The sequence below is a fragment of the Drechmeria coniospora genome, chromosome 02, assembly GCF_001625195.1.
Source record: "Drechmeria coniospora strain ARSEF 6962 chromosome 02, whole genome shotgun sequence".
NCBI lineage: Eukaryota > Fungi > Ascomycota > Sordariomycetes > Hypocreales > Ophiocordycipitaceae > Drechmeria > Drechmeria coniospora.
In genome coordinates, this window is record NC_054390.1 from 8,495,586 (window position 1) to 8,509,470 (window position 13,885).

General features: G+C 56.2%; 2 protein-coding genes across 2 annotated transcripts; one reads left to right on the forward strand and one right to left on the reverse strand.

Annotated features, from left to right (window-relative positions):
• Positions 1-1,179: 1,179 nt before the first annotated feature.
• Positions 1,180-1,500, reverse strand: DCS_05463 (uncharacterized protein; the record flags this gene model as incomplete). The annotated part of the gene is made up of 1 exon (XM_040802766.1): positions 1,180-1,500. The coding sequence occupies one exon, from the start codon at positions 1,498-1,500 to the stop codon at positions 1,180-1,182; it is 321 nt and encodes a 106-aa protein (XP_040657799.1).
• Positions 1,501-6,025: 4,525 nt separating this feature from the next.
• On the forward strand, positions 6,026-7,785 carry DCS_05464 (uncharacterized protein; the record flags this gene model as incomplete). Its single annotated transcript, XM_040802767.1, has 4 exons — positions 6,026-6,110; positions 6,199-6,597; positions 6,638-7,038; positions 7,396-7,785. 4 exons carry the CDS (start codon positions 6,026-6,028, stop codon positions 7,783-7,785), a joined length of 1,275 nt encoding a protein of 424 aa, XP_040657800.1.
• Positions 7,786-13,885: the final 6,100 nt, after the last annotated feature.

The following is a 13,885-nucleotide window of genomic DNA, read 5'->3' on the forward strand; positions in this document are numbered from 1 at the left end:
AGCCGGGCGGACGCGTGCGGCACTCTTGCGGAGATGATGCATGAGGCCCAGCGGCAGGCAGCAAACGGACTACTGTACATGCAAGTACGGAGCACGGTGCAAGCACAGTAAATAAATACATGGACACGAATGGCTTCGGTGCCAAGGAATTATTTTGGACGGATACCATGGCGTATGGATGGGTCCATGTTCGACGACCATGCTGCTGTACTCTTTCGGCCATGGCACGATGCTCGACCGTCGAAGATGGGACCACGGCGCCTCCCCGTAGGGACCAGCTGGTGGCCGGTTGATGTCGCTCGATGCACGTGGCCTCCCCATGGACGGGCTGGCTCCCATGGTAGGGTAGAGGGCTTGAGCGTTCTGCTTCGACATGCCGTCGTGTACGATGGAAGCATGCATTATTGAATCGAGCCATGGGAGAGGTCGAGTGGCCAACGCCAGTACGCACGCGCTGACCATGGCTGGCGAGTTCGGTGCGCTCCTCTCCGCTTCACCGACCTCGCTCAAGAGACGTGCTCGTGGTGCTCGGCTGCATCGACATGGCTTCTACTGCATCGACATGGTTTCTGTCTTGAACCCGTTGATGGCAAGCGACTGTACATGTAGTTTGGTCCATGGCGAGGCGCGCGTTGGAGACTACTTTATTTCGCTTGCGTGCCGACACGAAGGCGAAGCCCCGACGAGGTTTCGCCGAGCAGTGTGGCGACAGTCTGTTCCTACCATGATACCTCACGGTCAGAGGGCCATCAGAAACACGGCGGCATTTCGCCGCCCACAGGCACACTGGACAATATTGGACAAGATGTTGGAATTTTTCGTTTCAGAAGAAGAGAAAATCTATCAACTTTTGTTGCGGCCGAGAAAATGGCCAGTACATATTGGGTATCCATCTAATCCTCGTTACCTATCCTTGGGGGTGGGTGCCATGCCGTTGCAAGTACCTGTACTCCGTACACCTACAGTACTTGCATGTACTGACAACTACGTAGAAGAATGGCCGTGCCGCGTACCTGCGGGCTGGGCAAGCTGCTGCCGTGGACACACTTGGTGCTGCGTTCCGACGGCCCCTTCTCCACCATTTCCTTCCTGCAGCGTAGGCAGTGTGTTTTTGTCGTCACGTTCGTCACTTCGTAGCCCTTCCATGCGTTGGCTAGGGGAGAGGAGTGGCATCGTTGCTTAGTTGCCGGCGGCATTCTTTGGCTTGAGGCCTTTCAAGGCGCCCGTGGCGACGCCGCCGTGGCAGTCGTCGATGGCCTGTTGGAGCTGGGCTTCGGTGCCGAGGCTGCTGACGAGATCGGTTGACCATATCATTCCCAGCGTCTCAGGCTCGGGTGTCGCCGGCTGCCAGTTGTTCTCAACACAGTCGAGGAGTGCATACTGAAGGTTCTCGAATTCCGACTCCTCCACCTGGCTGCGCTTGGCATTGGCCGAGTTGGCCAGCGGAGACGCGGTGGCCAGCGCGGCAAAGAGGGTAACGACGGTGGCGAAGAACTGCATCTTGATGTCTTTTTTTTTTGCTTGCGCTTGAGGTGTGGTGTATTGTAGGGGTGGAAGGTGATGGATGTTTCTGTGCTGCAGGGGCCCGGAACCAGGAAGTTGGATCGGGGCATCGCGGGGAAGCGGGCTATTTATCACGGCCCAGAACGACCGGCCAGGGCAAGGGTCCAGCGAGCAGGGAAGCCGAAAGAAAATGCCCGACACGGCCAAGGAATATTCTTTCGCACGAGCTGTCGCCGTGCCGTGGCGAAGAGACGGTTCGGAGGTAGTTGCCAGGGGAGCTCGCATGAGTTCGCATCGAGTGGTGGCGAGCTAGCGTGTCGGGATATTCATGGGGCCTGTCCCTGGCGGGCGAAAGATGGGAGCGGAGGTTACGTTACATGCGGGTTGGCGGCCGAGCTGCGACGAATGTACCTTGTGCCTGACTAGCCGTCCCCTCCATTCATGACGAGCGATTCGTTGATGTGGTGCCGAATCGAGCACGGTTCGGTTGAGAGTCGAGCCGAGACGTGGATTAGGCGTCTTGCCATGACGGAGGACGAAGCTGTCAGAATCGAGCAGGCAGCCTAAGCAGCGTGGTTCGCTGCGACGCATGCACGTGCAAGGGTGTCGCGATGCCATGGGTGAGGAAGCTTGCGTCTAGTTGTAATTAGGTACAGTAAGTACTAGGTAGTTGTACATGTACGGACCAGGTAGTTGTGTGGATACACATAAACTGACCCATGGTCGGGCAGCTGACCTGACCCGTGCCTCCTAAAATAGGAAATTTATGGGCCGCTAAAAAGCTGACCTGACCTGTGGATCCCTTTTTTTAATTGGCTAAGAATTTTTTAAAAGTAGAGCATAGGTCAGGTCAGCATAAATCATTTTCGCAAAATTAAATCTGTTAAACAAAACTTATTCTTGAAATCTTAATTCATTTCCAATCAATTAATTCACAATTAATTAACAATAGATTCTGTTATCTGCTCCCCAACCCGCTTCTACCGCGGCCAACAACGTATTTTAAGAATCAATTATTAATTAATTAGAGATAGATTGTTTTTTTTTAACATACCAATAGATAGAGCGATTTACCAAGCGTAGTAACGCAGCAAAAAACCTCCCCAAGAGGGAGCTTTATCATATTATTTTCCTATAATTTTATAAATAATAATCAATTATCAATCGATTATCGATTACTTACGTCGATAGTCTAGGCGGGGAGATGCTTCCAGCGGTAACTAGGCTTTGCAGGGTTACTGGCAGCGTATATTTTGTATGCGTTAACGTCCTATAGCGAGTTTCCGGCGGCACGGGATATAATGAGAATTAATTATTAATTGATTCGAATTAACAATAATAATTAATTATTAATTGATAATGCAGGCGTGGAGGCGGTATAGGATTAACGTATATAAGGAAGGAAAGAGAGACCGGTTGGAAATTCATTGGTAATAAATTTTGCTATTGCTAACCTGACCTATGCTCCACTTGTAAATAGTCTCTTAGCCAATTAAAAAAAGGGATCCACAGGTCAGGTCAGCTTTTTAGCGGCCCACAAATTGCCTATTTTAGGAGGCACGGGTCAGGTCAGCCACCCGACCATGGGTCAGTTTATCACCACCCACGGTAGTTGTACATGTACGGCACATGCCCAGGCGATGATGACGCTACTCTTTGCCTTTACCATGGCATCCGCCATTTTTATCGTCGCAGCCGGACGACGGACGGCGTACGATGTTGGCCATGGATGAATGGTAATCATCACCATGGCCCGACAAAGGGGCCCCATCCGACAGTTTTTGCTTCGGGGCCTCGTGCTGCACGGCTCCCCGCCGCAGCTCGCTCGAAGCTTCGGTCCGTGCTCTGAGCGTCCACCAGGGCGTCGTGGAACTCGTCCACGACCTCACGAGCTAAGCAGCAGCGTATCTCGTTTCCGAGAGAACGGCATTGCATCATGCCATTGGCCGTTCCTGATGCCCCATGGCATTCGGTCGCGACACGTGTAGCACCATGGTGCGCTTGCATGCACGCACCGCATCTCTCCACGCTTCGCATGTGGTGAACAACTCGCTGCAGGTGGACTGTAGTGCAGGTGGTGTGGTGGAGGTGTAGCGGAGGTGTACTATTATAGCAGCAAGTAAAAATTAATACTGCAGGGCGTAAGGAGTAGCGGAGGGGCAGTGGAGGTGTGGAGGGGCAGTGGAGGTGTGCCGTGTTGGCTGGTGTAAGTACTCTAGTGCTGTACTCAGTGCGTGGAGTGCCGGTAATATTGCTTGTAAGTACTTGGGCATTCACTTACGGAAGCACAAGTTGGTATCCGGAATGCCGTAAGCAAGTACGGATAATCACAGCACACTTCCATGCAAGCGCTACGAGTATGTGTACGTGTAATACTTGCTAGTACGGCATGCACTTGCTGTAGGGAGTACTTGTGCGATGTGTGTGTGCTTGGTCGTTCGTGACGAATCGGTGGAGTTGCGCATCCCCCCGGTCGGACCCTGACGAGGAAGCCAAGCACTAACGGCCGCTCGGGAGCTAGGGGTGACAGGGCACGACTCGAGTGGGGGATTTCTCGATTCCTTGGGCGCCGTGAGCGCTATATTTGTCAGGCGTACCGCCTGCGAGGCAGTTGGCCGGCACGTGCGACGCACCATTGGACCAGCCGTCGCCCGCACCATCGGCGTTCGGCCGAATGAGTGGCACACAATCACCAAGATTTGCACCGAAAGGCACGAGTCCACCGCTTGTGCAAATGCCGAGAGTGACGAGAACTCAGCTCGCCGTGATGCTCCTCGAAGAAAGAATCGGCACTCGGCACTAGGCTTGCGTCTCCATCATTTTGCATTCACGCAACAATTCTTTGTCGGATGAATGAGGACTGACTTGCGCCAAAGACTTGCTCGACTCACCATCAACGACGGCGGTGATTTACACTCCACCTCCCCCCCCCTCCCCCTCCCCCTCGACCATCCCCTGCGGTGAGTGAGTCGACTGAGCAATCGGTATCCACCATCGCTTGCGTGAGTGTACTTATGCATCGCATCGCCATATGTCCATCGGCGACGCGCAACCCCACGTTTCATACCTCACGGTTTCTACTGCACGACGGTGCACAGTACTAGCATATTTCGTCATGTACAATCGATGAGAGAATTGCCGTATCGCTATGGCCTAGTGAAGACCGCTTATGCAACGGCAGGCAGTCCTAGTGGTGGTGTAGCACGTCACTGTCGACGGGGGCAAACCGATCAGCATGTCGTAGGCCTCGTTCCAATGGAGGCGACTGCGTCATCTGGGCCACTTCGTCATGAAGAATTGCTGCCGACCCAAACAAAAGAAGGTCTCGATGCGCATCACGGAGCGATGTCACCGCGGGCGGAACTTTTGGTCCGGTTCGGTTAAGTTGCGTATCCTGGTATTATTCCATGGGTGTTGGCAGCTCACACCAACTCATACTGCCACAACGCACGAATAGTACAAGTACGTAATTCGGTACCGAGTGGCAACGGAGCCCTTTAGTTGTATTAAGTACGTAGTTGTAGTTGTATGTTTATGCGTGCGAAACTTGGTAATATTACGTCTGTGCGAAGTACCTCGTATAGATACCTTGTGGTGGTAGTGTAGCATGCTGCTGCAGGCGAGTTCGTGTACATGTGAGTACTTGAGTGAGCCGGAGCACCGTTGCGCCAAGTACGTCATGCAACCGGAGCTCCAGCTCCCGTCCCCTACAAGTAGAGTAAGTTAGTACATGTTCAACTAGTACTCTACGTACTACCTAGTGCTGTAGTACTGTAGTTGTAAGTACTGTAGGCCCCAGCGTCCTTGGCAGCACTCGCTGCGGTACCTGCACACGTACATTATGAAGAAGATGGCGTCATCGAATACTTACAAGCACTGCCAAAAAAAAAGGCCCCAGGCCATGATCTGAACTGTATCTCAATACTGTCGTTGGCAATTTTTGGGGCTGGCAGCACGACAATCCAAGGACCACCAGTCGTCCGAACAAGGAGCAGTTATCCAGTCCGATGCACGACGTTGCCCATGGCGGCGAGCAAGCCCCCCATCACGGCCCTCGTGCCCGCACGTGTACAGTTCACCAACCGGCACCTTGGGCACCTTTGTGACTTGCCGTCGACGAGCTCGGTGCAGCGTGGCATCTTCCTTCCCGTCAGCACGGAAGATGCCTCTCTCTCAGCATGACGGCGCCCGACAACCATGATTCGTGGGCGCCACGGACTAGTGGTAGATTCTAGTGGCAGGGAACCGTTGGTGCTGTCCTCGGCCGACCGAGCTGTCCATTCCAGCGAGCAGTCGACGTCATCCGTCACCGTCACGTCATGCCTCCCTTACGACGCGGCCTGGAGCTCTCTCTCCTCCCCCTTCCACCGGCCGCCTGCGACGTGCAGATAAAGCAAAAGCCTGTCCGTCTTTGTCGCCCGCTCCTCGAACTGCGCCGCACCCGCCGCTTCGCACGACACGCCCGCCCAGCCGCACATTGTCAACCGTCACTTCTACCGTCAACCGTCATCCATCCATCCCAATGAGGTGCCTCGCCATCGTCCTGACGGCCAGTCTTGCCGTCCCCGGCATCGTCGCCGGCGGTTGGCTTCCCGGAACCAAAGCCGGTACGTGACCCGTCCTCGCGGCGAGCGTCGGTGCGAGCGTCGCCGCGACCTCGTGCACGGCTCCCTCTGACCCGCCTTGCCCGTGCAGTCTTCAACAAGTGGCACGAGACGGAGCTTGAGCGCTGGCTGTCGGACCACGGCGTTCCATTTCCCACGCCCGCCGACCGCAAGGACTTGGTCGACTTTGTCGAGAAGAGCTGGAACGACGTCGTCGTCGAGCCGTACAGGAGCTGGGACGCCGCCCAGCTGGCCTCTTTCCTCGGCGCGAAGACCAAGGACGCAGGGACCGACGCCGAGGGCACGGCCGAGAGCCTCATGGGCAACGTCAAGGCAAGATGGGACGAGACGGAAGCGGCCGGCCTCGGCTGGGCCACGAGTGCCAAGGACTGGATTCTCGACACGTGGTCCGAGAGCCAGCTGAAGGCCTTTTGCGACCAGCACGGCATCCCAGGCATGCGCCCCCTCCCTCGCCGCCGCGCGCGCTCTCGTCTCGCCGACGCTAACGTCGCTTCGTTTCCCTGCCCCAGTCCCTGAGCCGCACGATCGCGACAGCCTTCTCGAGAGAGCCCGTGCCGGCTACGACGCGGCGGCGAGCAAGGTCGGCGAGACGGTCGCGTACCCGGGCAACTGGATGTACGCGTCCTGGTCCGACTCGGATCTTCGATCTTGGTTGGAGACGTACGGCTTCCCCACGCCTCAGGATGCCACGCGCGACGGCGTCATCGCCTCGGTCCGTCGCTACTCTCGAACGGCCCATCTCCACCGTCAGCGAGAGGCGGCCCGCGCCCGAGCCGAGGTGGAGGCCCGGTTCGCGACGTTGACCGACGCCGTGCTTGATGGGTGGGACGAGTCTCGGCTCAAGGAGTTTTGCGACGAGAATGGCATCCGCCGGCCCCAGGGCACGAGGCTGAACGAGCTGCGCGCGCTCGTCCGTCACCGCCGCGACGCCGTCGCCGCCCGGGCGAGGTCGGCGTTTGGGGCGGCGACGTCGAATGCCGGCAACCAATACGCGAGGACGACCGACGCCGCCTCGGCCGCCGCCCGGGCCGCCTTTGACGAGGCGGCCGGCGCCTGGTCCGAGAGCAGGCTCAAGGCCTACCTCGACGCCCGAGGAATCCCCGTGGCGGCCGAGACGGGCGTCGACGACCTCTTGGCCCTCGTCCGCAAGCACGCCCACGGCGCGGCGACGGCCTCGACGGCGCACGCGCTCGACGACTTTTCCCGCGACAACCTCAAGCAGTACCTGCTGAAGCACGGGGACGCGGCCGCTCGGGCCGTGGCGGAGAGGAGCGAGGCGACCCGCGACGAGCTGCTCGGCGCCGCCCGGGCGGCGTACTCGTCGGCCTCGACGGCCGGCGGCGCCGCGTACGCGTCGGCCACGGCCTACCTGGCATCGGCCACGGCGGCCGTCGAGAGGGACGGCTTTCGCTCGTGGTCCGAGTCCGACGTCAAGGCGTACCTCGACGGCTGCGGCGTGCCGGTGCCGCAGGGATCCAAGCTCGACGAGCTCCAGGCCGTCGCGCGCCGCCAGGCAAACTACTTTCGCCACGGCGCCTCGTCGCCTGCGGGGACCATGCTCGCCAAGCTCGGCGAGAGGGCGCAGGACGGATGGAGCTGGCTCGTCCACCAGCTGAAGCTCGGCGGCACGAAGGCGGGGGCGCACGACGAGCTGTAGCGTCGGAAGCTCGCTCGCTCGGGCGTCGGAACCAAGGAATGGGTTCGTACCGGCGCCCACCGGGGGTTGCGGGAGAAGGCAGGTGGCGACGGATCGAAGCCGTTGCCCTTATGCGACCTCGTATGGCACTGTTCGAGCGGGGAGGGGAAGACGATGACTTGTTCCAGAAGCAAGCCTTTGCACGGTCGTGTCCGAGTGGGATTCCAGAGTTTGTCCCTCGTTGACAGGAGCAAGCCTTGACACGGTCGTGTCCGAGTGAGATTCCGGAGCCTGCAAGGCGCCGCCATTCGCCCTTTTGGAGCTACCGTCACGGCACACGCACTTTCCGGCGCCTCGTATGCATCTGCTTGTGCTGCACGGCAAAGGCCATGATCGTGAGCATCCGGCAATGACGGCCGCATCTCACTTGGTGGGTACTGCCAGCCGGCCAGGGGTGGAGCAGGACGAGAAGGATTGCCACGCCTCCTTGGATCCTACCGTAAGGGTCTCGTTGGTGCCTATAGTGCGCACATGATGACCGTCCTCTTTGCCGGCTTGGTGCGGGAGCAGAGCTGGGCGAGGCTCGTGAGGGTACGGTGTACTTTTGTGCGAGGTGCACACGTACATGTGCATGCATAGGTACCTAGTACTATAGGTGCCCAGCACATGTACAGTATAGTAAGTAAGCAAGCAAAGTATATACTTGGTATATTCCGTACACCCACGGTGACAAAAGTGACGATTCAATTTGGTTGCGCAACTACTCAACAGTGAATCGACACCTTGCCCACTATCATACCACGTCACTTGTAAGTCGTGCACATAAGCACAGTACTCCCTCACACTCACATGTGCCGTATTACTTGCTTGCAGCGCAGGCAACGGCGCCTAAGGATTCGTCGCCGTGTCCTGCAGGCGCTTACGGTGCCGTGGTAGGACGCTGCCCGAGTTTTTTTGTCGTCGCACGTGTACGCTTGGCTAGGTGCACATGGATTGGACGCAAGTAGGGAGTACCGCGCGGAGTACATCCGCCGTACTTGTACTTCTGTCTGCAGCACAACTGTGTGCTCCGCCAGCAGATGCTGCACATGCACTCGTGCTCTGCCCTGTACATGCAAGTATTAGTACCTAGTGCCTAGTGTGTATTACTGCAAGCGTACATGCACGCTGCATGTACAGCAAGTACTGCTACTGCTCGAACACCATTTACAAAACTACAAAGTACTCCTTACAGGGCACACCTTCCTACCACCAACTACCACTAAGGTTAGTAGGTTTGTACCTCTAGTATGCAACTGCTCTTGTAGTGAACGGGTGCTAGAATGTAGTACTCACCACGGCGAGCGTACACGTACATCGACTTGCATGGCTCCGTGGAACTTGGCTCGCAAGTATGGACTGCACGGTAAAACCGTTAAATGTCCGTGCCGCACGCGTAGCTGTACATGCACTCGCCGTACTTGTGCGTGCAGGCAACTGCTCACTGTGCAGAGTGCTGGACACGCACATGCGGTTGTGCTTGTACTTGCATCCAGCCTTGCCCACAGACCTACAAGCACATGTGACGTACGCCCAGGTACTCCGTACTCCGTACCGACCGAGTGCAAATGTGGCTGGCCATCTGCAGCACGATCGGGTCGCGAGTCAGCACCACATGCGCCGTCTTGACCGTTGGAAACTATTACTCCGATAAAATTGCTCATGTGCGGGCCTGAACGAAGGTTCAACCGTCGTTGTGCTTGCGCTCGCCGTCTCCGCACAACTACTCCGTCATTCCTTGCTCTCAATGGAGCACTTGGATGGGTGCTGTGGGTACAACCGACATCTCGGAGCCACGTACGGAGTACTAGGTACTAGCATGCGGCCAACGTCCTATAGGAGCAGTATTATTACCGTTACCATTACCATTATTATTACTATTATCATGGGCAAAAGCATACAGTACTTAAGTAAGTACATGTACCGTACACCTATGTAGCTGCTTACTTACATGCACATGCGCTCAACAAATTACAACAAAGTACGGAGTGCTGTACGGAGTACATGTACGGAGAACAACGAAGTAGTACGCAAGTACAAGTACAGCCATGCGTACTTGTACTTGTGCAGTATTTTCAAGCACGAGGACGGAGTGGCTGCAAGTACACGGTACATGGTCTTGTATTCGTGTCCCGGTCCATACGGAGGACATGTGCTTGCGTCGCAAGGACTTGCAACTATATACGTGTACTTGAGCACCTAGCACACATGTACGGAGGGTTACTTGGAAGCAGCTTGTGCGAGTGCAAGTACACCTGCAGTGCGTTGCAAGTACTTTGTGCCGCAAGTGTACTGCACCTGTACTTGGGTGTTGGTACGTGTACATGCACAGCACAAGTAAGCGCAGGAGCAAGGACGCTGCATTTAATTACAGCGCTCCTGCTCCGCAAGTACTCCGCAAGCACAGTCACCAGAAAAGGTGACGATTCAACTTTGGCAGTGTTACGGAGTGCAATGCTTCGTGCCGCCGTTGCAAAGCGAATAGACACCTTTGCCACCCACTAATATATCGTACTTGTACTTGGCACTCGCACGCTCGTTGTGCACTTGCACATGAGCAAATACAGGCGCTGGCGTACTAGGCAAGCACCTACCCACTAGGTACCTGGTGGTAATGCCCCTAGTGTGCAGCGTTATAGGCGCTCGACTCCCTACAAGTGCGGGCCATCAAGTGCGGCGGCACACTTGCCCGTGCTTGCAGGCACTCGCACCCCTGGAAATAGCGGCAAGCGTGCTGCATCCTCGACGGAGATTACTTGCCGGTGCATACGAGCAAGGGATGCAAGTACGGAGTACGGAGTAGTCGGAGTTCTATTGCCAAGCGGGTCTCGCTCAGCAATATCACACATGGCATATAAGTTGTACATGTACATGTACGGTAATAAGCATGTGGATAATACCTGTAGGAATATACGCAGACGGGTAGGCAGGTCGCTGTGCTGGAAGTGATTGTTCATTGGGCACTAGGTAATACCTACCTGTAATTATGCGCATAGTGGTACCGGGCAGTGCTGCGGTGCAATGCCAGGCACCGCTCAAGGGCACGGCACTACCTACTAATACTTGTATGCAGTTGTAGGTGCCGCACACCAGCCAGTACCAGCCAGCCGGGGACTCGTGGCGGGCCTGCCGGAGTGGAGGTGAGGTGACCACGTCTCCATGCTAGAGTGCAACGGACAGCTTCGCTTCAAACATGCCAAGCAAGGGCAGGCAGACAGAATACAAGGCCGATGGACAGCATGGCCACGAGTGCCCGTCATTCCCATTCGCTTCCTCATTCCCATTCGCTTCCTCATTCCCATTCGCTTCCTCATTCCCTCCACGCAGCTCTCACCGCTCCCATCAGCATCGTCCGCAACAAAGGCCACGCCCGTCTCTTCACCGCCGCCGTCGCAGTCCGTCGCTCCCGTCCTCCCCCGTCGGCCAGGTGGAGGAGACATTTCCTCTCCGGCGAGGCAGCACCGACGCGAGAGAGTGGCCGCCGCCAACGCGCTCCGAGATGAACCTGCACACCCGAGCACCGCGGCAGCTGAGCACGTGCGTCGTATTACATGTGCGCTGGCGGCGAAGACGAGGAGGACCCTCCATCCAAGGCAGCCGCCGCCAACGGCACCGTCCTCCAGGAGCCCCAAGGAGACGGCCGGCTCGAGCGATGGCAGGAAGGATGCCGTATTGCCCAGGGTCATGGATCTTGCCCGAGCGCTGGCCGTACAAGCATTGTGCGATCCAAGTGCAGGCAGTTGCACGGAGTACGGAGTGCAGCAATGCCAAGAATACGAAGCAAGTATTGATGCTTGCACCTTTTTACTCGTGTTGTCCGCAAGTACGACCAAAGCACACGTGCGGAGTATTGCACCTGCTTGTAATTACAAGTAATATAACGGACGTATACTGTAGGTAACAACACATACTCCGTACTGCAACTATTACTAGGTGCTCGGCAGGTAATTACTTACTGGGTACTTACTTTCCAGTACAGCAGGCAGGGCAGTGCTGTATCATCACTGCAAGCACCTGCACGACCTGCCCTTGTACTACCTGTACGGCGGGCCAGTACCCCGAACTTGGTCCGGAGCACATCTTGTTCCCGGCACGGAGGAGTTAAGTAATAATACTCCACGGATACGGAGTACATGTATGTATACTTAGTACTCCACAGTACTGACAGGTGTACGGAGTACTTGCATGTACAGCATTGTCTCACCATTAGTAGCCTTTTAATAAAAACGGTACCGGTACGGAGTGCCCTCGAGCGCTTAAGTAGTATCATGAGCTCGTAGCTCCAGGTGAACCTACAGCGATTCGTTCACATCTCCTGTGCGAGCTCACAGCAGGTCGAGTCCAGGTAGCACTCACAGCAAGTGCGTGTACGCATTCCATCCTACCTATGAATGCGAGTACGCGGCGCCAATGCCATCAGTTGCCATTGCTCCGTAACGCCCAGTACAGCACGTGTACCGTACAACACGCTGCACGGGTAGGTGTACTTGGTGTTGTGCTTGCAGTACTTGGGTGCACTTGGTGTTGTACATCAGGTGTACTTGCAAGCATGAGTGTACATGCGAGCGCCAAAGTAGTTCCTGTCCGCTGTAGTTGTACAAGTACTCTCCGTACTTGGTTGCAAGCAAGTATGTACATTTGATTTCATGTTGGAGTACGGAGTACACCTGCGTGATACATGCCAAAGCACTCCGCACTTGCGTGGGCACTGTACCTGTACATGCACCTGTATAAGAGGTAGGTGGTGGGAGGCATGCATGGCCTGGCAAGTGTACAGCCGGTGTAGGTGTGCTCCGGTACGCCGTGGAGGTGCCGCGCAGTACTCCGTAGAGCAGACGTACCTTGCTGTGCTGCTAGCACCCGTGCGCTGGCTCCGACCGCCCGTGTGCGGAGGGTTCTGCAACGAATTTCAGTGCAGGCACGGAGTAAGTAGAGCATGGATTTGGGCGCAGGACAGGTACATGCATGCTGTGAATAGCGGCAAGTACATGTGCCGAGTGCCGTGAATAGCGGTACATGCGCCGAGTGCTTCGCACAAGTACCACTGCAAGTACTCCATAACTCCATACATGCACATGAACCGACAGCATGTACTTGCATGCAACCACTGTACGTTGAAGCACAGTTGTAGGCCTTTGGCCACCGGTACTTTCTTACGTAAGGAACTCCATATAGGTGCCTGAACCGAGCACCTCCCTAGCACAAGTACAGTCACCTGACAAAAGTGACGATTCAGTTTTGGCAGCGCTACTCCTACAAATTGAATCGACATTTTTGCCACCCCACTGTGAGTAAGCAAGCAAGCAAGCAAGCAAGCAAGCAAGCACTGTACTTACACCTCCATGCAAGTGCCGGGGTGGCAAAAGTGTCCATTCACTTTGCAGCAGCGGCGCTACCAGCATTGAATCGTCCTTTTTGTCTAGTGCCTGACTAGTAATACTGCGCTTAACACTATAGATCCAAGTTCTGTATATTGGCGCGACGGCTATTACTAATAATTTGTCATGCCTACCCCGTTCTGCGTCGGTCTGCTCCGGACTTTGGTACTCGTCACAGGTTGGAAGCGCGCCCGATACACATGCGCACACCGGAATACCAATGGCAACAGCGAGCAAACGTGCAGAGACGACGTGTCCACAAGGCGTATCTATTACGGAAACAGTTCCAGCCTTGCCCGTCCCCCCCTGCGGCCCCCCTGAGACTAGCAAGTAATGGGTATGATTAGCGTGCTTGACCTGGGAAAGGCGGCGTCATCCCGCGGCGAGAATACGAGCCGGTGTGCTGGCGCTCGCATCCGGAGTTGCTACCTCTATGGTGTGCGTAGAGTGGCCAAGTTTTCAAGTGGTCTTCTAGACGATGACCCAGGCAAAGTCTCCCGCTCGTTGCCCTCGCAAACTCGTCCCTGCTGGGTGCCGAGTTTGGTATAAAAGCAGGGCCATGCCCGAGCACGCCGAGCAGGTCGACCGACAACACTCGCCAGCAACGACCTGACGCATTCTCCATCCACCATGAGGGCAACCATCGTACTCTGCATCGTCCCGCTGGTTCTCGGGGCCGTCGAACCGGTCACGAACCCTGCCTG